This window comes from Molothrus ater, chromosome 23 (assembly GCF_012460135.2).
Source record: "Molothrus ater isolate BHLD 08-10-18 breed brown headed cowbird chromosome 23, BPBGC_Mater_1.1, whole genome shotgun sequence".
Classification (NCBI taxonomy): domain Eukaryota; kingdom Metazoa; phylum Chordata; class Aves; order Passeriformes; family Icteridae; genus Molothrus; species Molothrus ater.
Window position 1 is genome coordinate 5,716,294 of NC_050500.2, and position 23,724 is coordinate 5,740,017.

Consider the following 23,724-nt stretch of genomic DNA (forward strand, 5'->3'; position numbering starts at 1 on the left):
TAGTAATAATATCGATTTCCCTTTGCAACCCTCAGTGTCAGTGGGCAGAAAAGGCCAAGGCTCGCATGGTTCATCACGTGGTGCCCTCAAGCAAGCAGCTGTTCATCTGTCAGCTGGAATTGTGACTTTTTTCTGCATTATTCCCAGGCTGGGCTTGCCTTTGCAATGCCCAGGATGCCCATTTGTAGGTTTGGGTTTCTGGGTCAGTGTAATCACAGGGTGTGAAGTTACCCAGGAGGGAAAGTCGTCTCGAGAGGCCTCAGGTGTGCTGCCTGTTGTGAGCTTTAGGAGCAGGCAGGATCAGAGGGCAGGCTTGGATTTCCATGGGAAAAGCACAGTTTCTGGAGTCACTTTGCATGGTGCCAGGGGACAGGACAATATTTTAACATCATCCCAACCTCAGAGTTCACTCAGACACCTGAGAAATGGGATGAGATCAGTGAACAGAGATTGTGGTATCTCTGTACCCAAAACACACATCACCCTTTTTGCAGTTTACCACTCAGTGAAAGCAAGGAACATAAAAGCAGGAGACTCTTCAGATGATGCTTTGAGGAAGCCCATTTGGTTAACACCTTGTGCTTGTGTTGCTTGTCCCTTTAGGCCTGTTCATGCCTGGAGTGTTGGCTGCAATGTTTGTACTGAAAGCAGGAAAGCCCAGCAGTTGGGACTTGAATCCACCTGCTCAGTGGCATCTACACTTGGAGCTCTTCTAGTGGCTCTAATAACCTTAATGAGGTTTTTGTGTGGCTTTTCTTAAGTCTTGATTTTGTCCACATGAATTTTCAGGTAAAAGCAGCATCTTGGAGTTCTCCTGTACAATGTAGAGTATTTGAGAACTGTTTTTTTTTTTTCTTGGTTGTTATATTAACTTTTATCATAGATTGATTTTAAATGCTGGTGTTTCATAATTGCATCTCAAAACTTGTGTTATCTGGACTATACAGAGCAGAATTAAGTACAGCAAATGCATCTTGCTTTATCTGGAAACAGGGTGTACTTTGCTACACATTATTGATGTTCTCTTATCTATGGTGCAAACACTAAAGCTTTGGAGTAAGGAGTTGTTATTTAATGCTGTGTGGTGCATGTTGTGATTTGAAGTATAAATAAGCACAACTGACTCTCTGGGTTTGTTCTCAATGACCAGCACAGCAGCTCTACCATAGGAAGGTGAAAAGGAATTTCCTATTTATATCCTATCACTGTTCATCATGCCAGAATTGCCACTGGAAGCCCAAGTCATTGCCAATCAGCAATAGGTGTTTAAGGGACTTTTTCTTTGTTTGTTCTCTATTTCCACATTTCTTTAGACTTTGGTTTCAGGCTTGTGTATTGTAGCAGCTGCTGCCTTTGTGAGAGTTTTGAGTGCACAAAGAATTACCTGATTTCATGCCAGATCATCATGGAATATCCTGAGTTTGAAGGATCAAGGATGATCTCACAAGGATCAGGATCTCACAAGGATCATCAAGTCCAGCTCCTGACCCTGCACAAGACAAGCACAGGAATCATTTTCTTTTCTACCCCAAGGATAACTTTCTATTTTTTCTCTGCTTCTTTATTCTTTCTCACCTTTGAGGGTGTTCTGATAATTGGACTTGACCAAAAAAAAAAGGGAAAAATAAAAGATGTGCTGCCAGAGCAGCTGTAAATTCCCACTTCTGCAGCAGCCATGGGTCCATGGCTGTTCACTGTGCAAGGGACTTGGTTTGTCAGTTCTTCTTCCCCTCTTTACGAGCTGCCTCCTCTATATTGCCATTCCCCACCTGTGAGGAAACAAAGGAGGCAAAAAGTATTCCTGCAGTGGAGGAGGAGAGTGGCAGGAGTGTGTGAGTGTGAGTGTGAGCATGTGTGTGTGTCTGAAACGCCTCTTTGTGCTGCCAGGGGTGTGTTGGGATACATCTCCAGGCTTGGTGCCTCTGAGGGGATTTCCCCTCTGGATGCCTGAAGAGCAGTAACTTTTTTTGCCCAGCTGGCTGTTTTTAATGAGATCTTCCTTCATTTTCCAATGAGGCAACAGATCAGCACCGTTAAAAGATCTTTATCTCAATGGTGAAGAGCAGGAGTCTTCTCTATATTGAAAAATCCTGAAAGGAAACGGTGTCCTGTGCGAGCTGTGGCCCTGTGAATGGGCTGTCAATCAGTTTAATTAAAACTCTGCTTATGGTGGGCTTTTCCTCCTTTTTAGTTCAGCTACAACACAGGGAGAAGAAAGTTTTTATCTTTACAAGCTATTCTTGCAGAAGTTGTTCCTGTGATTGCAATTAGGAAACCCTTGTGTTTTAGGCAAAAATAAATTAGCTGGCTTCTTTGTATAAAGAAATATCTTGCCCCTTGGCCATCTCCAAAAATAGATGTGGAGTCCCTGAAAGTGAAGTGCTTAAAGGCAGCATATGGATTAGCTCATGGGGTGGTGCAAAAGGACAGGATTCAGCCAGCTTTGCCTTTTGTGTGGTTATCCCAAGACAGGCTGCTGAAGGGAAATGGAGCCAGTTTGTGGGTCCTGTGTGTGGAGCATGTAGGAGCTCCCTGGTTAGGGCAGGATGAGCCTGGTGTGGAGAGATGGAGAAATATTAAAGCAGTGGAAATAGACACTTTGTTGGTTTTGCTCACTTTAATGTTTCTTTTGAACATGGGTGAGACTCCTTGCAGAAGTCTCTTCCTAAAGTCTGTGTTTGCATCCAAACCTTGGCTCTGCTGAAGCACTGAGGGTTCAAACTTTGCTTTTTGCTCAGAGGCTCCCATGTACAGCAAGAGCCCAGTTTGGGAGAGAAGAGAAGCAACCCAGCATGAATTCATGGCTTTGGGTTTTTATAGTAGAGTATTTGTGTTCCCTGGGACATGTGGGCCACACAAAGGCCCATGATAGCAACATCTTCCCCCACATGGAAGATGGACCTTCCTGGTGCTGGTGGCTGTGTGGCCGAGGTGAGGAGTGTGTGTATCCTTCTTTCAACATCTGTGAGGAGAAACGTGCCCAGCAAGCATCAGACCCTCGGAGGTGGTGCTCACCTTTATCACTCTGCATTTCAGACTGGTGGTCGCATGTGTCCATGTTTAAATGGGACACCAGTACCGACTGGGACCCTCCTCCTTTGATCATTTCTAGGTATTTTGGTTTGCTGCTGAACTCTGCTGAGTTTTATGGTAGCACTTAGAAAACAAGGATGGGGGTGTTCTGTTTGGTGGAGTCAAACACATTCAAGAGAATGTTTCTCTTGAACTGTGAAAGGCCAGGTGCTTTTAGCACGGTGGGGAATGATGTTGAAACGAGGAGCAGGTCTCTAAATGTAAAGGACTCAGAGAAGGAACACAAACATTTCCTCAGTCCCAGGAGTGGAACAATAGCTCATTGTTGGGAGGAAGGGATTGCAGAAAAGCCAGCAGACTCAGAAACAGGGGGTTATTTTCTATAGCTTACTATTTATATTGCACTTGGAGGCTTTTTGGGGACTAGATGTCCAGTTGCTGGAATGTGTGTCCCTTGGTGGAGGAAGGCTGGGTGTGAGCAGAGCATGCCCTCAGTGGGCACTTGGTGTGCACAGTGCTGGGGTTGCAGGCTCTTGGAGCTCTGCTCTGTGTCCATGAGAGTCCCTGCTCTGCCTCACAGCCTGGCAGCTGAGGAGACGTCCCCTAAAGAGACAGAACTCTTCTTCCTCCCACCCTCACTTTCTTTCTGCTGTCTATGGGCCGCTGAATGGGTTTGCATTGACCAGAGAGACAAAGGAGCCTTTCAGGCCCCGGCTTTGGCCACAGCCAGCGCGCTCTGGGCTTTTGTTAATGTGCTCAGTCCCCCCTTTCTCTCCGGGCTGCCTCACGCTCATTGTTAATGCAGCTCCGGAGCAGCACTGATAGTTCAGAATTCATTTTGTTTGCTCAGTTTGCAGGAAAAGTTGCAGAAAGCTGCAGAGAGAACATGTTGCCTCTTAGATTCTCCACAGAGTATTTTCTTTCATGCCTTTCGCAGGGAAAAGTGGATCGTGTAAACAGATCCTGACAAATCCGTGCCCGAGCGGAGCGTGGCGGGGCAGCGCCTGCGTGTGCAGAGCCCAGCGCCTTGTTCCAGGGCCTGGGAACACTAACTGGCTTTCCCCCACCCTGCTGGATTAGGCTCCATGTTGTCCTGTTTAATTTTGTTCCTGCATCAGGCAGCCGAAGACGTAAGCGCTTGCTAAAACAGCTGCTCTGCCGAGTGGCAGCGCCGAGTCGGGAGGTGCTGAGCAACAGTTGGGAACTCGCTCAGCATCGCCCCAGACTGACTCTGCTGTGGGAGGGGGCTGGGGTTTTAGTGGCTTTAAGGCTTGAAGATGCATAGTCTTAAATAAGCTAAACCAACTTCAGATAGATACAGCTACATGGGCATGGAAGGTGGGAGAATCTCCTAGGTCAGCATTTCTTGGCAGTGCATAGAAAGACCAAAAACAAAGCTACTTTTCCAACTCCATGTTAATAAACCTGAAAGGTGCTGGTAGGTGCTCTCTAATCACTATGAGACATCACTATGGAATTGATTCCTGGAAATAAACTGTTAGGAAGCAGCTGATGGAGAGGACTGATGTGTAGCAGGCATGCAAAAATAAATCTAAATGCTACTGGGGGTGAGGATGGAGGGAGAATGGTTGTGTCTTATCCTTAAGGTGGGCAGGTTTTGGAGGGGTTGTATCCCAAATCAAATGCACTGTTGGGTGAAACAAACTGGGAGAACAGGACAGGGATGAGTTTGATTGTGCAAGTCAGGTGGTGTCAGCAGTTGAGAGATGACCACAAAGGCTGTTGCAGGATTCAAAGCACCTCAGTGAAGCTGGTTTTTCTAGAAATAGCTGGGGTTTTGGTATTCTGAACCAATTTTTAATAGCATGTAAAGCTGTGTCATCTTTGGTTACCATTGCCCTGACTGGAACACAAATTGTGGAGCAGGGAGAAGTGAGGCTGTATCTCTGCACCTTTTAAAGGATAGCAGAACCCTCTGTAGTGAATATGTGACAAACAGGGACAAAACCAATGTTCAGACACATGGAGGGGCCTGAGCGAGTCACGGAGGAAATCCTTGTCAAGAGAGCATGACTGATTTTTTTTCTTCACCAAATTGAGAATGGCTTAAACTTTTCAATAGATGGCTGCTGAGCACACACTTTCAAGCTGGAAAAAGTGACCCCAGACATGACTGCTCATCACTCCCCCTCAGCCAGCTCGTGCCTCACCAATAGAAAGTACCCATCCTTGAGTGCACTTATTTTTAAGAACTTGAAGCTTGAAGATCCATAGTCTTAAATAAATAGATAGATACAGCAACATGGGGATGGAAGGTGGAAGAACCCCCTAGGTTGGTGTTTCTTTGCCACCTGTCTGGAGGGATGTGGGTCTGTCTGATTGCTGTGTACTCCATCCTGGAGTGAACTTCCCTGGATCCCTGGCAGTGTCCAAGGCCAGGTGGGACAGGGCCTGGAGCAACCTGGGACAGTGGAAGCTGTCCCTGCCCATGGCAGAAGGTGAAACAGGATCAGCTTTAAGAGCCCTTCCAACCCACACCATTCTGGGATTCTGTGACCAAAAAAGGCACTGATATTTCATTAATTACTCAGGAGGGATTATTTATCCAGAAACAGCTTCACAACGGGTCAACCACGCAATGCAAACACTCCTCATGCCTTGGTAAGCGTTGTCTTAATTCTGTTATTCTTGTCAGAAGGCCTGGTTCTAGTTTTTTGGGGTTTTTTAGCTTTGGAAGTCAGTGCCTGGGGTAAAATCCCTGTGTGGCAGTGGAGCCCAATAGGGGGAGTGTGAACTTTAGCTAAAGCCTTGTCTGAATTCTTTCCAGTTCCCTGTATGAAGGATGGGCCTCACCACATGTCCAGAAGGGTGATAAATGTAGGGGCTTGTAAATCAAAAGGGAAATGAATCTGAAGCCCTTGGGGCCTTTGCTTTGCTTAAAAAGTGTGAAATGTGTCCATGAGACGACACTCAAGTTGTCCTTTCTTAATAGTTTATTTAAAATTTATGCCCAGACTTACCCACAAAGTAAAAATAAGTTGTGTCCTTGGCATCTTCAGTGACTAAAACACCTCTTGGTTCAGTGGGAGAGGGTTTAGACCTCGGGACTGGACCAAACGAGCTGGAATTTGGCACACATAGCCCTGACTGAAGCAAGGAATGCTCTTCTAATCCCCCCTACCCCCAAAGCCACCCAAACCACAGTGTGGTTCAGCATTACCTGTGCCACAAATCCACCCAATGCCGTTGTTCGGGCTGCTGAAATGCAGGTTTTCAGATCTTAGTTTTCTTTCTTGGGAGGAAATCTGCTACCTTCCTCTGCAGGTCTTTCAGGAAGGTTTCTTCTAATGAAAACCTTGGTTTTAGCAGCCCTGGTGTTGGCTTTGACCTTGGGTGCCCTTTTTACTGCTCATCTTTTCCTGTCTTTGATGTTGGAGTGCTGCATATTTGTGGTGATTTCCACAGGCATGTGCTGTGCTCAGACAGACACGGCTGCGCTTCCGGACTTACAACACCAATGCTCAGCCTCAGTTTGATTAGGTTCGAGTAAAGAGAGATTTTTGTAATGCAGAACCATCAGCCTGGAACTCTTAAATCAGATCATTAATTACAGTGGGAGTGTTGTCAGAGTGCAGAGGTAGGAAGCAGCTCTGGGATGGCTGGGAGGGGATTGATGCAGCTGAGTAGGAGGGGTCTTGACCACACTTGTGTGATGCTTGATCCTCTAAGCTGAATGAGTTTGTCCTTCTGTCAGCCATGGGAAGGCACAGTCCCTGCTTTAGTCCCTTAAGCCTTTGCTGTCCAGAAACACAAAATCCCATTGCATGCCTGTTACAGTGGCTTAGCTGCCCTGGAGCAGAAGAACCCGGAGTGTTCAATGTGTCTGATTGCCTGGGGAGCAGTAAAAATGCCACAGGAGCTGGGGCAGTGGTCTCTTTCCAATTTGGGCTGATCTTGGAGAAAGCTTTGCTGTTTCCCTGACATGGAATGCAGGAGATGAGTCAGACTGTGACAAGAGGAGCTGCTCCTTTGTTTTACTGTGGGGCTTGTACTGAGAGTGGTCGCATTCACACACAACTGCTGGGCTTCGAAGGAATTGGATCAACTCCTTTTTGTTTGGGTCCTTCCATTCTCTTCTTAACTTCCCTTCCCATCAGTGAGTTTTCAGCTCCAGCTCTTCTACTAGGCAATAAGCACTAACCTGCTTTTTCACACCCTCTTACTAATTGTCACAGTGCTTTTCATGCACGTGGTTCTGTTTCAGGTATTTGTCCTCTTGAGGTCTGTTTACATTGTTGGGGTTTTTTTTCCTTTGAAAGTCTGAACATCATTGGAAATAAGTACATGGAGATTTATTCTGTGGGGATACAGATGATTTGTCATGACCTCATACCAAAATCAGTGCAAGGAGTGGGGTAGGGAACCACAACTCAGGTGCTTAAGGAATATCTGGCAATGCTGTTTGCTCCTTTTACTGAGTAGTTACTGAATTTCAAAAGCTTTTGGGGGAATGAGAACCCCAAAAAATTATTTTCTTCCCAAATGCCTTAAATATCCATTTCTTATGCTCTACCATCACCCACATCTCTCCAAAGAAAGAGCAAGTCAGCTGTCCCTGCTCAATGGGGGCATTGAGAGCCTGAGTCCCGGAAGCTGGCGCAGGCTGGGTCAGGAGTGCTTCATTCAGCTGCTGGGAGGCCCCAGGCCATGAGGGGAAGGCAGGATCCCACTGGGCTCTTCTGCCCCTGGGCATGAGCAGAGTCATTAGTGCTGCTCCTTATTCACCCTGCAGAGTGTGTAAGTGCCAGGCTCAGAGCTGAGGTTTTTAATTCAGGCAACAAAGCATTGCCACGTTCCATGTTCCATGGGATTGCTCCCAAATCTGTGTACACACCTCGTCCTTGGAGGCTGAGCAGTGTTAGAAATCATCAGGCTTCAGAACTGCAGTGGCTTCTGGTTTGGGTTGGAAGGGCCCCTTAAAGCTCATCCTATGAGCAGGGACACCTCCACTGTCCCAGGCTGCTCCAAGCCCTGTCCATCCTGGCCTTGGGCACTTCAGGGATCCAGGGGCAGCCTGAGCCAGGGCCACCCCACCCTCACAGGGAAGGATTTCTTCTCCATATCCCATCTAACCCTGTCCTCTGGCAGTGTGAAGCCATTCCCCCTTGTCCTGGCACCTCAAAGTCTTGTCCAACTCCCACTTGTCCCTTCACCAAAGTTCCTTAGGGCAGGATGTGAAGGCTGTCCTGGGGATTCTCTGCTCCAGAGTGGAGACTGGAGTGAGCTGGGTGGAGCAGGGGTGGTGTTCAACCCACCTTGGTTGTTGCTTGGTTCATGATGGAGGAGGAGAAAGGGCAGGAAGTGCCCTGTAAGGGGAACAAACCAAATGCTCTCTCAGCTTGGCTTTCAAAGCTTGTTTCTCACTGTTCTTGCTGGGGCCGTTTTGGGAAGTTCTGAAATGCCTTTTTCCTCCTGGTCCACCTCCAGGAGGTTACAGAGATGTCCCTGCGCTTGCAAAAATTGTGAAATAGTGTCTGGGGGATGCTGTTGGTCTCTGTGCTTCAGGGGTTGGCTGGGAACAGGGAGAGAGGTGCTCCAGGGCTGCTTGGAAGCTCCAGGTGGGACCTTGGCTCCTGTGTGGATCAGCTCAGAGGCAGACACATCACAGCTGTTACTCATGGACTGGTTCTGGTGCTCTTTCAGACAAAACAGAAACTCTCTTCTGGAGTCAAGTGCTCTTCCTCTGATGGCCAGAGCCAAGGGGGTTAATGCCACTGAAGGAAAAATGCAGTGATGATGATGATGATGATGATGATTATTATTGACTCTTGCTCATATGGGAGTCCCTGCCCTTCTGCAGCAGGAGCATGAGAGACCCAGGAATTGGGAAAAGATGTGAAAAGCTGATTGTTCAGTGTTCATTTCAGCAACTGCTTACAAAGTAGCAGATCAGGCCAAGTAACATAAAATGAAAATAATCAAAGTGGCAATCAGTTTATCCATAATAAAATTAATTCCTCACTATTTCATAGGAGGTGCATGGTGAAATTGTACCTTTTTTTGCTTGAGCACTGTTCTGTGCCTCAGTGTTTCCTTCTGCCCTTGGCCACTGGCCCCAGCTCTGTGCCTGCCATGCAGTGAACGGCCTCGTGTGGTGTTTCCATAGCTCAGCTCATCTCAGGTTCCCAACACCACTCAGAGGGTCCTGAAAAGTGCTCAGAGTTTTCCACTGAAGAGCCCCTGCTTTCCTGGATGTGTACCAGCTCTTCTGTTAAGGAAACAGGAGAGGATGAAGCCTGTAGGGTGTGTTTGAGTGGGATGAGGCTTTCCTTAGGCAGAGAGAGGGTTTTTTTAACCCTGGAAGCAGCAATAACAGTCAAAGCTTCACCACCCCAATCCCTTCAGTTAGGAGGAGATTGCTAAAGGATTTTTCTTGTTCAGGACTCTTTTCTCTGTCATAACAGGGAATTTATTCTTTAGTAAATAGCAGAAGGTAACTCCCTGCTGTCTGTGGGATCTTGCATGGGTTGCTTTGGGATTTGCCATGGTACATATCAGCTAGTGTTTGTAGGTGTTGGCTTTTCCTTGGGTGCCATGGCAGCAGCTCACCTCACCTGTGGCAGGGGTGGTCCCTCAGTGTCACCTCACCTGTGGCAGGGATGGTCCTTCAGTGTCACCTCACCTGTGGCAGGGATGGTCCCTTCAGTGTCACCTCACCTGTGGCAGGGATGGTCCTTCAATGTCACCTCACCTCAGCTGTGGCAGGGATGGTCCCTTCAGTGTCACCTCACCTCACCTGTGGCAGGGATGGTCCCTCAGTGTCACCTCACCTGTGGCAGGGATGGTCCTTCAGTGGCACCTCACCTGTGGCAGGGGTGGTCCTTCAGTGGCACCTCACCTGTGGCAGGGATGGTCCCTCAGTGTCACCTCACCTGTGGCAGGGATGGTCCTTCAGTGGCACCTCACCTGTGGCAGGGATGGTCCTTCAGTGGCACCTCACCTGTGGCAGGGGTGGTCCTTCAATGTCACCTCACCTCACCTGTGGCAGGGATGGTCCCTTCAGTGTCACCTCACCTGTGGCAGGGGTGGTCCTTCAGTGGCACCTCACCTGTGGCAGGGATGGTCCCTCAGTGTCACCTCACCTGTGGCAGGGATGGTCCTTCAGTGGCACCTCACCTGTGGCAGGGATGGTCCTTCAGTGGCACCTCACCTGTGGCAGGGGTGGTCCTTCAATGTCACCTCACCTCACCTGTGGCAGGGATGGTCCTTCAATGTCACCTCACCTGTGGCAGGGGTGGTCCTTCAATGTCACCTCACCTGTGGCAGGGATGGTCCTTCAATGTCACCTCACCTGTGGCAGGGATGGTCCCTTCAGTGTCACCTCACCTGTGGCAGGGATGGTCCCTTCAGTGTCACCTCACCTCACCTGTGGCAGGGATGGTCCTTCAAGCAGTGCCATGTGGGCTTTTCCCCCTGCCCTACAAACCATGATGTGCTTCCCGCTGCCACAGGGCTCTGTCACTGCAAGGTACAGATGAGGATTACATTTACCCACCAGGCTGAGCAACTTCTCCTGCTTGGAGAACAACCTTCTCTGTCCTTTATCTGTGCACAGATCCTCACCTGCCCTCCCTAAAGCTTTTTGATTTCTTGTTCTTACCAAAGGCCTTGTGTCAGGTCACCGTGGTGCTTCAGGAGCATCTCTGGGCACATTGGGTGTGAGTCAACCCAAATGGAAGTGTCCAATTAAAAGCCAGAGGAAAAAGCCTTTTTATGTAGCCAAGGCTGGGTACTTCAGGCTATAGCAAGTGTGATTAAATGAATTGGAATTCAAGATGTGCAGCTCCTGCTGGGGATTTCCAGTTGGGTTTCCCCTTGCAGAGTGCCGTTGGTTGTATCGGAATAGGGGAAACATTAATAACCCATGGGATGGAAGGGAAAAAAGTGTGTTATGTAAAAGTAAGGATGGCTGATGAAATAGCTGACCTTGCAAAATGCTTTCTCTTGGCTCTGTGCTCTTAAATATGGAGGAACACATTACAGGAGGTGGATGCAACACTTGGTTATATTTAAAATATGGAGAGGCAGCATGTTTAATATTCCACTTAACTGGAGAAGCAACTTCTCAAGCAAACTCTGATCCATGACCCTAAGAAACCTCACACAAATCCACAGGTGGTGTGTGTGGTTTATAAAAATTTGGACATTTACTTAGGTAAATCTTGAAATCACATGTGTATTTACTATAAATGATTCTATCGTTGTATTGTCAATTAATCCATTTAGTGAACGTGTGTGAGAAGTTGTGAACAGCTCAGCTCAGCACATTTTAATTAATGGGGATGGTCTCTGAAGAGCTCTGTGGGTTAGCTGGGCTTGGATGCTTTGGAATTTTACAGCATCTGTTTTCTCTTTTTCCTGAAAGGAAAACTCAGTTATCTCTGCAGTTTTGCAAACTCCTTGTCTACAGGTCCTTAAAAATTCCTTTTTTAAGTAAACAAACTCAGCCAAAGACACCAAAGTGCTTTGGATTAAATGTGAATTTACCTGGCTTTGAGGGAGTTAGGTTTTGGGGGCTTTTCTGCATTCTGATAATTTGTTGCTAAAAATGTGATGATTTTGGGGGATTGGAGTATTCAGGGGTGCAAGTCTGACTGTGCCCATGCTTGGCACCAATTGCAGGAAATGTCAGCTGATGTTACATAACAGGTACAGAATTGCACATCAATCCAAGGATATGGTTAGTGAGACTTCTGCTGGCAGAACTGGGGCAAAACTGCTGCAGGTATTTGTGATTAGCCCCTATTTTATTTTTTTAAAGGAATATTGGGTTTTAATCACAGGTGGAAAATTTGTAAATCCATCCCTTTTATTTGTTATCATGCAAATATACAGGTAGGACTTGGTCCAAACTTGGATGCAAACCTTATACATGCTCTACAATATTTAAGGAATATACTTCAGCAATGTCTAGGGAAATGGAAAGTTGCTTTACTGGTAGCAGCAGCAGCATAAGTGCACTGGAAATGGGGGGGTTCTGGGCTGCTGTCTGATCCAGAGAAGCTTTTCCTGCCTTGGAACATCAGGGCTGTGTTTGTGCTGCCCAGGTGAGCGCTGACCTCGGATACTCCTGGCTTACGTTAAAGCCACTCGCTTGCGTAAGTGCTTCTTACACCTCAGTTCTTGTGCCATCCAGTGACACTGTTTGCCCAGGAACATCTGAGTGACCTTGGCATTTGCTGGGAAAATAGAGGAGCATGAGGAGTGAGATGACTCAGGAGAAAAGGGAAGGGCAGGATACTTTTCGTCTTGAAGCATTATGGAGGATTAGAGGATGAGAGCTCTTTATGCTGATTGGGATGTGATAACTGTTGGAAAAGCCACATGTGGTGCTTGGGGCATCCAGGAAGATTGTTTTCAGTTAAATCTGCTTAAAAATCTACATCACTTTGTATTTTTTGCTGTGCAGCATGGGGATTCTTTAATTGTTCCTGAATTTAAGAGGCTTTAATATCTCCAATAGAATAGGCATAAACCTTCCACCTCCAGCATGGAGATTTCCAATGATGCTGTAAATACCTGTGTGCCTGACTCCTCTAGTGATGGATATGGTTACTTGCTGCACTGAGGACAAATGCCCCAGAATGTTTCCTGGAGATCTTTGTCCCTGTTCCTGTGGCTCTGAGGGAGCTCCTGGTGTAATTTCCCCCTGTCCTGGCAGCTTTCCTGATGGCTGCCCCCTGTGTCAGTGCTGGTCAGCTGCTCCTTGGGATCCCAGGCCTCAGAGCTGGCTCCCACCTCCAGGGACCCCCTCAGCTGAGGAAGGCATGGGCCCAGTGTCCCAGATAACACCACTTCATCAGTTTAGAGCAGAGTGCAGCCAATTGCACAAACTGCTGCTAAATTGCTCTTTCTCAAGTGTGCCAGAAAACTTCCTGCACTGAAGTAGCACGGGCTGGAAACTCCTTCCTTAATAAGCAGTTTGTCCTCCAATACCAGCGTTGCTTCCTCTGAGGACTTTCATATGAAATTAACACAAAAAAGAGGAAGCTGGCTGAGTAGCAGCCACATATATATGGTATTATGGGATATTTTAAAAACTGATCCCTTGGTCACTTTTATTATATAGGTAGATTACATATGGATTTATGTTGAAGTCGAGCTTGGGAGCAGCCACATGTTTGGTTGTGTGGACGTTCAGCAGCTTCTGGGCATAATTCTCGTATGGAGGAAGGCTAAATGACAATTATCTCCTGGTTTCCTTGTACAGGGATGAGGGAGGGCTTCAGCCTTCTGTCTCAAGTTCCATTAGGCTAAAACCTTCATGAATTTTTGTCAAAGAACTTTATAGTTAAGCACAAGTGGTCACCTCCTCCCTCCCCTCCCTTCTGCTTTGAAGTCTTCAGATGGCTGGAGGGAACTGCCTGCATAGAGACAAGTGCCCTGTAGCTCCCTGTGCCAGCTGGGAATGCCCCATATTTTGAATTACAAGACACTCAAGCATAGATTTCAATGGCAGATTCCTTGATTTTACTTTTTTTCCAGTGTTGACTGGTTTTTGCTTGTCGTGTCCATTGAAAAGATTCCCTGGATGTAAATTAGTGTTCAGTGCTCCATTTAGTGTCACTTGCTATGAATACTGTTCTCACCAGAGCACCAGGAGGTGGGAGCTGGGATAAACATGAGCTCCAGGCTGGGCCCTGTCTGTGATCTCTCCTTGCTCCCTGTTCCCAGTGCTGGTGATCTCCTTCCCCACAGTGCTGAATCCCTAAACCAGAAAAAGGAACCATTTAAAGCCCCTCACCTGGCAGATGATGTGGAATTGCAGCCTGATCCCTGCATAAACTTGTCTTCCCTGGGAATTGTCCATTCCAAACCCCCTCCTGTGTTTCAGTCATCACTTGGGTCATCCTGCACTGCTGTTTGGTCAGGGGCTGTGGAGGGACACATCCCAAATATCCATGGCAGCTTGGCTTGTGACTGTAGCATTCAGCTGATGGTTTTAAACAATACTGGGGCATTTGCAGGGGTGGAGCTGCAGGATTTGGACCCATTCCACAGAATGGGATGGGGTTGTGTGCACTGCTGGACACGGCTCCAGATGGAAGGGTGCCCTTCCCAAAGTGTCTTTCCAGAGGAGGCAGGAGCTGACACGGTCAAGGTGGTATGTAAAACATCTGAAAGCTCCAGTGTTAATGGCACTGAAATGAACTGCTCATTAAAGAATTAGAAGACTTCAAATCAGGTGCTAGCATAGAGACCAATCTCAGTGCTGAAGGGAAGCAGTGGGAAATCTGTACTCAGATAAAGTGTTGCTTTCCCCATGTCCTTATTTGTTCTTTGGTAAATGCATGACAAGTTTTGTGTCCTGTCCTGAGGCCTGAATTGCCTTGAGGCTCAAGTGGTCCTTGTGGTGTCTGGCTTGGTTCTTGCTCATTTGCTCTGCACCACTTCCCTTCACCTAGACAGACCCCATCCCTCAGGAAGAAGCCACATCCCACCAAGATTCACCTCCCTGCCATCTCACATGAAGGACTAAAATAATCCTGGAGAATCACAGGGCTCCTTGTGACTCCAGCTGCTGTGAACATGCCCATTGCCTTCCTTCCTTTCTCATAGATTCAGAATCTACTGTGGCCCTCAGGGCAGTCTCCTGGCTCCAACAGGACTGTAGTGGAGGTGTGGAAACACAGGAGAAGGGAAGAGCTGGCGTGTAGGAAGAGCCTGGTGTGTAGCCATGCCCAGTCCCTCCATTGGAATGCAAAGCAGGCAAAGCCACAGAGCAGGACAGGGAGCTCTGCCTGGCTGAGAAAGGCACCAGCCTCTGGTTCACAGGGTGGGTTTGGGATCTTCTGGGGGTGCTTTCATGGATGTGGTTTCATGTTGGGATTAGAGATGTCCCTCTGAGTGCAGTGGGAAGGGCGGATCTGCCTTTGCTGACTGGGCTGTCTGCACCCTGGTCTCAGATGTGATGATCATGTGAGCCTTTGGTGATTTAAATCAGCTCACAGAATCCATGGAAAACTTCACCCAGCCAAGGAAAAAAAATAGTTTTCTCTTGAATCACCAGGCTGAGCTGGTTCACCAAGGAATCTTGTGATCTTTAGTCCTTTCTGAGGAACTTTCCTTGCTGAGGGAGCTGGCAGAAGCTGTGGGTGCCAATGTTTGGCAGTGAGGTAGGTTTAGGATCCCATGGGAGCTGACCTGTGGCAGGGGCAAGGGAAGCACTGTGCCCTCTTGGTTTCCTTCCCTTTTCCCAGGGACACTGGGGCTATCCCATAACCTGGAATTATTCCCCCTCGCTCCAGGAGGTTTCTAAACAATGCTCTGTGGAGGGTGCAAGGGAAGATCAGCTTTTAGCCCTACAGCTTGCAGCACCTTTGAAGTCTCTGTTTCTTTCCCTACCTGGCCACCCAGGCATGGATGGATGGAGGAATTGCAGGATGGAGGACTTGTGCTTTTTCCCACCTTTTTCTGGTTCTGATCCTGTCTCCTGTGTTTTGAAAGCATGAGATGTGCAATGTAAGAACCATATAAAATAGTAACAGACACTGACTTCAGTCACTTGCACAATAAGTTGTTGTTGTTGTTGTTGTTAGAATTAATATTATTTATTACATTCATTTTACTTGAGTAGACAGATGAGATTTTTTTGAGTTGGAAGGGCAGCAGGGTGAGGTGGTGTTGTAGAGATAGGCAGCCTGTTGGCTGACACTAAAAGGGATTTTATTTTTGTCAGGGCCACAAAATAAGTATTTCAGTGGCAGGGGAGCTTCAGAGCTTTGTCTCATTTCAGGGAATAGCAGGGGTGCAATCGTTGCATAAAAATCTTCTAATTAAAAGAAGCAGCTGAGCTATTTAGGCTTGTGAACTGCCACTAAACTACTAATTATTTTGGGATGTGAGAAAGTCTGGAAAAGCTTCTTCATCAGGAATCATGAAGGTTTCTCCTGTTTAAATCAAGTTCATGGGTTATATAGAAGCCCAGAATAGTTTGGGCTGGGAGGGACCTTAAATCTCATCCAGTGCCACCCCCTGCCACAGGCAGGGACACCTTCCACTGGGACACCTCCACACCTGGGACACCTTCCACTGTCCCAGGTTGCTCCAAGCCCTGTCTGGAGCAGCTGAGCCAGGAACTGCTGCCCCCCCAGCATTTTCTATAGGAGACCTCCTGCCTTTGTGAGAATGTGCAGATGTTTGGGTCGTCTCAGAGCACAGAAAATGATTCAGCAGCTGCTGCCAACTATGAGAATAATTTTAGAAGCAATGTCACTGTCTCTGGTCAGCTGAAAGCCTGCTACTTACTCAGTTTGGATGATTTTAACATTTATATCTGTATTTGCAGCCTTCAGATTGTTCATTGCCAGTGTGGTCAGGTCTGGGGGGATGCACAGCCCCTGGGGGACGGTGCACCAAGGATGGCTTGGTGGCTCTTCTGTAATTGGGAAGGACAAAACTAAAAGCTGTTTGTTATTACCTTTATCTTACTGAGGTCTTTTTATCCCTTGTGCTTCCAGAGTGAGCTGCTGCTTTTGGAGTGGGTTGTGCTCCTAGAAGAGATGCACATGGGTGTGGGGAACAGCATCTTCAAAAACCCCCTTGAGGCCTCGAGTCAGAGCAGTGCTTGGGTAGATTCGTGGTTATGGTACAGCACAGCACTGCCTCAGCTCCCTCCTGAGGGTGTGTACCTGCTCCTCCTTCTCCAGCCCCATCGAACCTCCATCCTCTGATTAAATCCTTTGCCTGCTTTATGTGCCTGTGAATCACCTGTAAAGGTGCATTTACACATTGTAGGATCCTTACAAACACACTCTGACTGCTCTGACTCTGTGTTTTGATCACTTGGTACTTGTTTTAAGAAGTAAAGAAATGATATCTTGGTGTAGACCTTAAAATGGCAAACAAAAATCCAGGTTTGCCTTTAATATATGGATGTAAAAAGAACCAGCACCAAAATCCTTAATTCCCATGCCTTGGCTCTCTCCTTGGGCAGAAAGCAAAGCAAAGCTTCATCATTGCTGAGAGCAGCACAGCTGCAGCAGAGATCCAGAGTAATTTCATGGAATTTGAGGAGGTATTTAGCCCTGTATCACATAGCATGAGCCCAGCTTCCTGGCATTGCCCTGCCTGGGACTTTAGGGCTGTTTTTGGGGCCAGGCTGTTCTGAGCTGGCTGGGTGGGCATGCTGCTGCTGTAACACAGCTCTGCTTCCAATTTATTGGGTGCATTTTGGAGTTCAGGCCTCATCTGGAATATCTCCATGGGATGTTGGCCCACCATAGTCCTCAGTAACTTAGAGACGACTCTGCAGAATTCAGCTGGAGTCTCCAGAGCTCACCTTGTTGAGTCTTTATCCCTCACCTTAATATTTTGGGCTCTTTATAAGGTGCCTGTCCTGGGGTTGTGGCTAGAGATCTGGGAGGAATCACTCAGAGCAGCAGGGTCTGTTGGAAGACAAATAGGGCTGCTCCAGGCTCCTGAGCATTGCCTGTTTTCTGCAGCCTAATGGGAGTTTCAATTAGCATGGACAAGTACAATCATAAATTATCCTCCTAAAATTAATGGAATTTTAAGGCTTCATTGGCACATTCCCTGTGATGCCATTGCCTCTCTGTGGCAATGCCATGATTTCCAGCTGAAGGGAGCTGATGGGATGTATTGACTTTTTCATTTCTTAGAAGAGTCCATATATTTTGAGAATAAAATGTGAATTGAAAGGTATGGAAGTGGCTGGTGTTTTATGGAGGAAAGAGGACAAGTCAGCTGGTGAGAAGTTGTAGCTGAGCAAGAGATGCTCTCCTGCAGGTCCTTCACCTTATTACCTGGGCACAACCCATGGAGCCTCCGTGGCTTTATTTTGGTAATTACTAATAGTTCATAGCTGGGTTGAAACATGGATTTAACCTTATTCAGGCTGTGCTGTGAACACTTCTGGGAGCATTGAAAATACACCTCAAAGTTTCAGAGTTACAGAAATATTCCATGTGTCACCTCCAGACCCGTCCCCCACCCAACACCCCTCCTCAAGGAGAATCCCAGCAGGATTAGCAGGATTTAGACGCAGTTTCTTCCACCCCAAACAACCTCTGCAGGTCTCAGCTGAAAATAGCCACTTTGCCTCCATGCTGAGGTTGCCCTGGAGGGAGACAGAGACGAACTAACAAAATCAGGTTGCCCTTAGAAACGCATTTGTATCGGGCAGGGGAATTGATTGGGGTTTGTGCTGCTGGCTCGAGGGTGGGTCCTGCCAGCCCCGGGGTGAGGCGAGGTCTGGGGTGATTTAGTGCGGGTGAGCTGTCTCACTGCTGGGTAATTTAGAGATGCAAAACTGAGCCTGGAAGTAATGAGCTCTGGCTAATTAGGTGCTTGTCTGCAGGTGGAACTATTGCAGCTGGTGCTCCCAATATTGCTGGTTTGTGTTTGAAAGCATCATGGAATCAGTGGGATGCTGGGAATACAGATAATTTGCAACAAAGGGATTTTTTTTCTGTTACCTTCCCCCTAGCCCCCAGCTTTCCTTTGGCATTCCCATTTGGCTTGACTGTGAGATTATCACACATGGACCAAAGATGGAAGGGAAGGGATGAGGGGAAAGGGGCTTTTTATATAGGACAAAGGGGAATGGCTTCCCACTGCCAGAGGGCAGGGATAGATGGATACTGGGCAGAAACTCTTCCTTGTGAGGGTGGGCAGGCCCTGGCACAGGTGCCCAGAGCAGCTGCGGCTGCTTCATCCCTGGAAGTGTCCAAGCCCAGGCTGGACAGGGCTTGGAAGTGACCTGGGGTAGTGGGAGGTGTCCATGCCCATGGCAGGGGTGGGGCTGGATGAGCTGTGAGGACCCTCAGAACCCAAACCAGTCTGGGATCCTGGGCTGTTTTGTGGAGTGGACATTTAAAGGGATGTGAGTTGGAGGGTTTGGAGACGTGCTTGGGCACAAACAGACGTGCACTGTGGCTGTGGCTGCTGCAGTGGCTGCTCAGACAGAATGGCTGGGGATGTGCCAGGTGGGCTCTGGCCCTGACCTGGACGTGCCAACGCCCACATCCACAGATTCCCGAAATGTGGTGGGATTCCCAGAGGGAGAGGAGCAGGACTCTGAGCAGCAGCAGGATGCTGGGGGCAGTGGAGGGACAGCACGCTCTTCAGTCAGCTTTTGAAGGTCACATTTTCCTTTCAGGCTGCAGTTGTCAGCCCTGGAAAGCTTTTCTGCCAGGCTTTGAGGTTCATGGGGATTTGTGTGCCCCTTCTCTTTGGAAAGCCCTCCTGTTCCCATTCAGCTCCGTTCATTGTGGGGCAGACAGCAGGCAAAGGCAGCGTTTTGTGTTATTTGGAAGCTGATGCTGAGGTTAATGATACATAATTAGGTAAAAAGCTCAAGATGTGTTTTGAGGCAAGTTTTGGTATGAGGAGAGTGTTCATTTAGAGCATGGAATTAGCTAGGATAAGCAGGGAAAGCCTCACTGTAACATTTGGATCCAGACAGAGCTTGGGGAGGATGATTTAATGAGGAGCACTTAATGCAGAGGGATGGACAGGATGATAATTTCCAGTTATCATCTCAGAGTTCAGGTGGGGAGCAAGGAACAAGTCCTGCAGTCAGGGATTTTGAACGAGGCAATAAAGGGGTGGTGAAACATCAACAATATTTATGTAAGTGCATTTCTGGTACAAAAGGAGAAGATAAATACCTTATTAAATGTTTTGTTCCAAGTATAAAATAGCCCATAAACAGGAATTTAAAGAGAGTTCAGTGATGCAGTTTAATACACAAAACATGTGAAGGATTAAAGAGGTTGTTTGTACAAACACTTCATTGATCCACTTAAAATTTATATATCTGATAAATGGCAGTTGGGCTGTGAACATTGACTACACATGTGGCACCAAGGAGCTTTATACTGGGCCATTAAATGTTGAAACAAGCTTAATAATGGCTTTTGCCATCGGATCCTTCTGGGGATAAGTGGTTCTGGAAAGTGGCAGACCCTGAAGGTTTGCATTTCTTGACAGGGATGATGTACTGCTCTATTAAAAATCCCGGTACTTTTAAACCATGAACCCCATTTTTGCCACTTTGCAAACACTTTTTATTGCATTCCTTTGTTTTTAAAACATTTGACTTGCCAGAAATAGTCCTTAGATCAGAATTAATTATTGGTGTAAAGCTGCCATGGGCTTTTAAGGAATTCCTCACCTGCAACTCTTAACCGTGACCATATTCCTGAGTGCTCGTGCCAGCAAAAAGTTGTATTTGTTTTTCCCTGGTATAGTAACAAGAAACACCAAACACTGAAACATCAGTGCCCCACTGGAGCTTGACCTGTGGTATAGTCAGGGCTCAGAATTGTGCTTTGTTTTGACATCCCATCACATTGTGCAAGAGCAGTTGCACGCAGCTGAGAAAACGGAAATAAAAGCACTCTTTTCATACCGAGGCCACCTCATTCCTCAAGACTCAGCCAAAAGGCCTGAACCTCTTGTCTGGAATCCACTAGCAAAAAAACCCCTGAGCAGACCAAAAACCCCACCCAAACACATCCTAAAGTAAAACATGATCTCTGCAAGGAAGGGAGATGGCATATGTCATTGGATGGAAGCAGGGAATGGTTAGGGAGGGTCAGCATTTTATTAGGTGGGGTCTTCAAATGTTTTCCAAAGTCCTTGAGTTATGTTGGTCTTGATTTTTATAGTATTAATTATCTCTCATCTGTTACGAGCAGGAGCAGCTCAGCTGTGAAGGGTCAGGGTGCTCGAGTCCTGTAAGAGCTGAAAACGTGGAGGTGACAGGGAGGGGGAAATCAGCGTGGGCCTCTATAATAAGGGGCTGGATTCTGCAGATACACAGGAGGATTGAATTATGGTCACCCGGGCAACATCAATCCTGCCTTTCCCTAAGTTTGGAGTTACTTGAATTTTATTTTTCCTTGGAAGAAGTCAGTTTGGTTGTCACATTTCAGCATGGAGAGATGATGACGCTGTTTTGATGTTATATATTTTAATTTTTCCCAGGTACTGTGTCACTTGGTGGAGTTTGCTTTGGGATTTTGTTGTTGTTTTGTCTTCTAAAGGCTGTAGTTTGCTTTGCCAGCATTCCTTCCTCAGGCTTCTGAAACGTGATCTGTCAAAAGAGGGATTGATTTTGAAGGGAAAATTGATTGCTGAAGTAGTTGCTAAGTAAAGGAGTTTGTGGTGCTACATTTGGGAGTAGCAAGATAAAAGCTGAGGGAAAACAAGCTGCAAAATTTCCTGCTGAGGAGTTTGTGCTGAGATTTAATTCTTCTGATAGGGAGCACTGATGCTTTCTGAGCTCCTCACTCATTGCCGTGCAGCTTTCCAAACCACTCTGTGCTGTGGGGGAGTTCATCTTTCTCCCTTACCCTTTCCTTGACAAGCTTGGCTTGATTATTATCCCCTATCAACTTGCTAAGAGGAGCACGATGCTGCCTCCCATCCCTGCTCCTCGTGGCACAGCCCGGAGGTCGGGGAAGCAGCGATGGCAGCGGGGCTGCAGCGCTCGGGTACCGAACCCACGGAGCTCCTTCCGCGCTGCCTCTTTAAGAGCTCGGGCTCTGCCTGCGTGGGGATGGGCAGGGAGAGCTCCGGAGCCAGCCCGGCGTGGCACGGAGGGGACGAGGCTGTGAGGGGACGAGGCTGTGAGGGGACGAGGCTGTGAGGGGACGAGGCTGTGAGGAGATGTGGCTGTGAGGGGCTGAGGCTGTGAGGGGCTGAGGCTGTGAGGGGACGAGGCTGTGAGGGGACGAGGCTGTGAGGGGACGAGGCTGTGAGGGGACGAGGCTGTGAGGGGACGAGGCTGTGAGGGGATGAGGCTGTGAGGGGACGAGGCTGTGAGGGGACGTGGCCATGGGCTTCGCTGATGGATGCGGGGAGAGGACGCTGTGCTGAGCCAGCTCACTGCCAGAGCTCTCCAGGATCTCACTGTCAGAGCTCCCTGGATCTCACTGCCAGAGCTCTCCGGGATCTTACTGCCAGAGCTCCCTGGATGTCACTGCCAGAGCTCCCTGGATCTCACTGATAGAGCTCTCCGGGATCTCACTGCCAGAGCTCCCTGGATCTCACTGCCAGAGCTCTCTGGGATCTCACTGATAGAGCTCTCTGGGATCTCACTGCCAGAGCTCTCTGGGATCTCACTGATAGAGCTCTCTGGGATCTCACTGCCAGAGCTCCCTGGGATCTCACTGCCAGAGCTCCCTGGGATCTCACTGCCAGAGCTCCCTGGATCTCACTGCCAGAGCTCCCTGGATCTCCCTGCCAGAGCTCCCTGGATCTCCCTGACAGAGCTCCCTGGATCTCCCTGACCGCTCTCTGGGATCTCCCTGCTGGAGCTCCCTGCCAGGTAGGACTAAGCATGCCGTACAAAAGTCTTGGCCCTGCAAGTGGAGGATGGTGGAGTTGGGAAGGATGGGGTGATGCCAGGGAAGTTCCAGCTGCTGTGACTGGCAGAGCTTTTCCCTTTGAACCTTTTCAGAGCCTTGTGTTACCCAGCCGGCTCAGTGAAGTGTTGCTGCTGTTGGGATGTTCACCTCCTGCATTTTAATTGTATGGTGAATAGAGAAGAGGCTGCAGAGGAGAAGCACACTCCTGGAAGGCTCCCTGCTGTCACATCCATGCATGCTTGGGTTTTATAAATTCCTTGCTCCAAAAAGCTGAAAAAAATGCTCAGATTCTTTGTGGTTTCTTGCCCTTCTGTAATCTTGCTTGACAGTTTTTCCTTGGGATTTTTAATGCACAGTTTCAGTACAAGTGGGGATACGTGTGGGGATTACATAACCCTGGGGAAGTCAGTGGGAGACTGGCTCCATTTCTGGGCAGGGATGAAAATCAGGAGTTCTGGAATGGTTTGGTGTAAGGTGTTTGCACAGGTGCCTGTGAGTACCGTGGGTGTTTCTATTCCTGGGCAGAGATGCTTCCTCAGAGCTGTGAGCTGGAAGGGGAGGAGAGGTCAGGGGTGCTTGGGGTAAAATGGTTGCTAGTTGCTGAAATGAGCTTAGGTGAACAGCACCATTCGAGGGAAAATTAATCCATTTTGGGAGAAAATGGAATAATGTTCTCTCTGTCTTCCTGCAATCTCAGTGGAGCAGAGAAAGCTGTACAAATTCCTGCTGGAAGGGCTGGTTTTGGTGTGTGTTTCCAGGTCTGGAACAGCACACAGAAATCTCGCAGAATCGCAGTTCTGTAGTATGATTGGAGCAAGCAGAGAAATGTGATAGAAGGAGGAGATTTCTGCAAGGAATTCCTGCTGACTGTCATTTCACTCAGCATTTGGCAGTGTCACTGATTGCTCCAGCAGCTCCAGGCTGAATTTTTTTCCTTAATCACTTTACAGAGAAGTCACATATTCCCCTCTCCTCAGAGTGTGGCCGTGGCTGTCTAATTAACAGAGATCCTCCTCTTTTTAGGGAGATTTTTGGTTTCCAGAATAATTCTGTGTGGTTTCCAGCCGGCATTCCTTCTCCTACAGGGTATACAATAGCTCCTGAAATTCCCCAGCTTGTAATCACTGCTGCAGCCAGATGGGGACTAGGTGGAACACCCATTGCATCTGTGCCTGCATTTATGAATCTGCCAGAAGGATCTCACTTAGGTGAGCTTTTAGATACATATTTCATGAGTTAATGAGCCCTGAGCAGCGATGAGGAGGATCCAGTGCTGGTACTGGCAGGGTTGCCAGCCTTCTCCCAGATCCTGGAGTGATGCTGATGGAGCAGG

The 23,724-nt window shown here is 47.9% G+C and overlaps 1 protein-coding gene across 13 annotated transcripts in view; it reads left to right on the forward strand.

Annotated features, from left to right (window-relative positions):
* Positions 1-23,724, forward strand: part of EIF4G3 (eukaryotic translation initiation factor 4 gamma 3) — a 150,960-nt gene that overhangs the window by 14,596 nt on the left and 112,640 nt on the right. For 8 of the 13 annotated variants that reach the window (XM_036396103.2, XM_036396104.2, XM_036396106.2 and 5 more), the window contains exons 1-2: positions 22,134-22,351; positions 22,484-23,599. The exons of 4 other annotated variants lie outside the window; for them this stretch is intronic. In XM_036396103.2, the coding sequence (XP_036251996.1) occupies positions 23,529-23,599 (71 nt within the window). In that variant the 5' untranslated portion in view covers positions 22,134-22,351; positions 22,484-23,528. Of the gene's footprint in view, positions 1-22,133; positions 22,352-22,483; positions 23,600-23,724 lie in introns of those variants that run through there. One more of the 13 variants, XM_036396112.2, reaches the window with a different exon arrangement.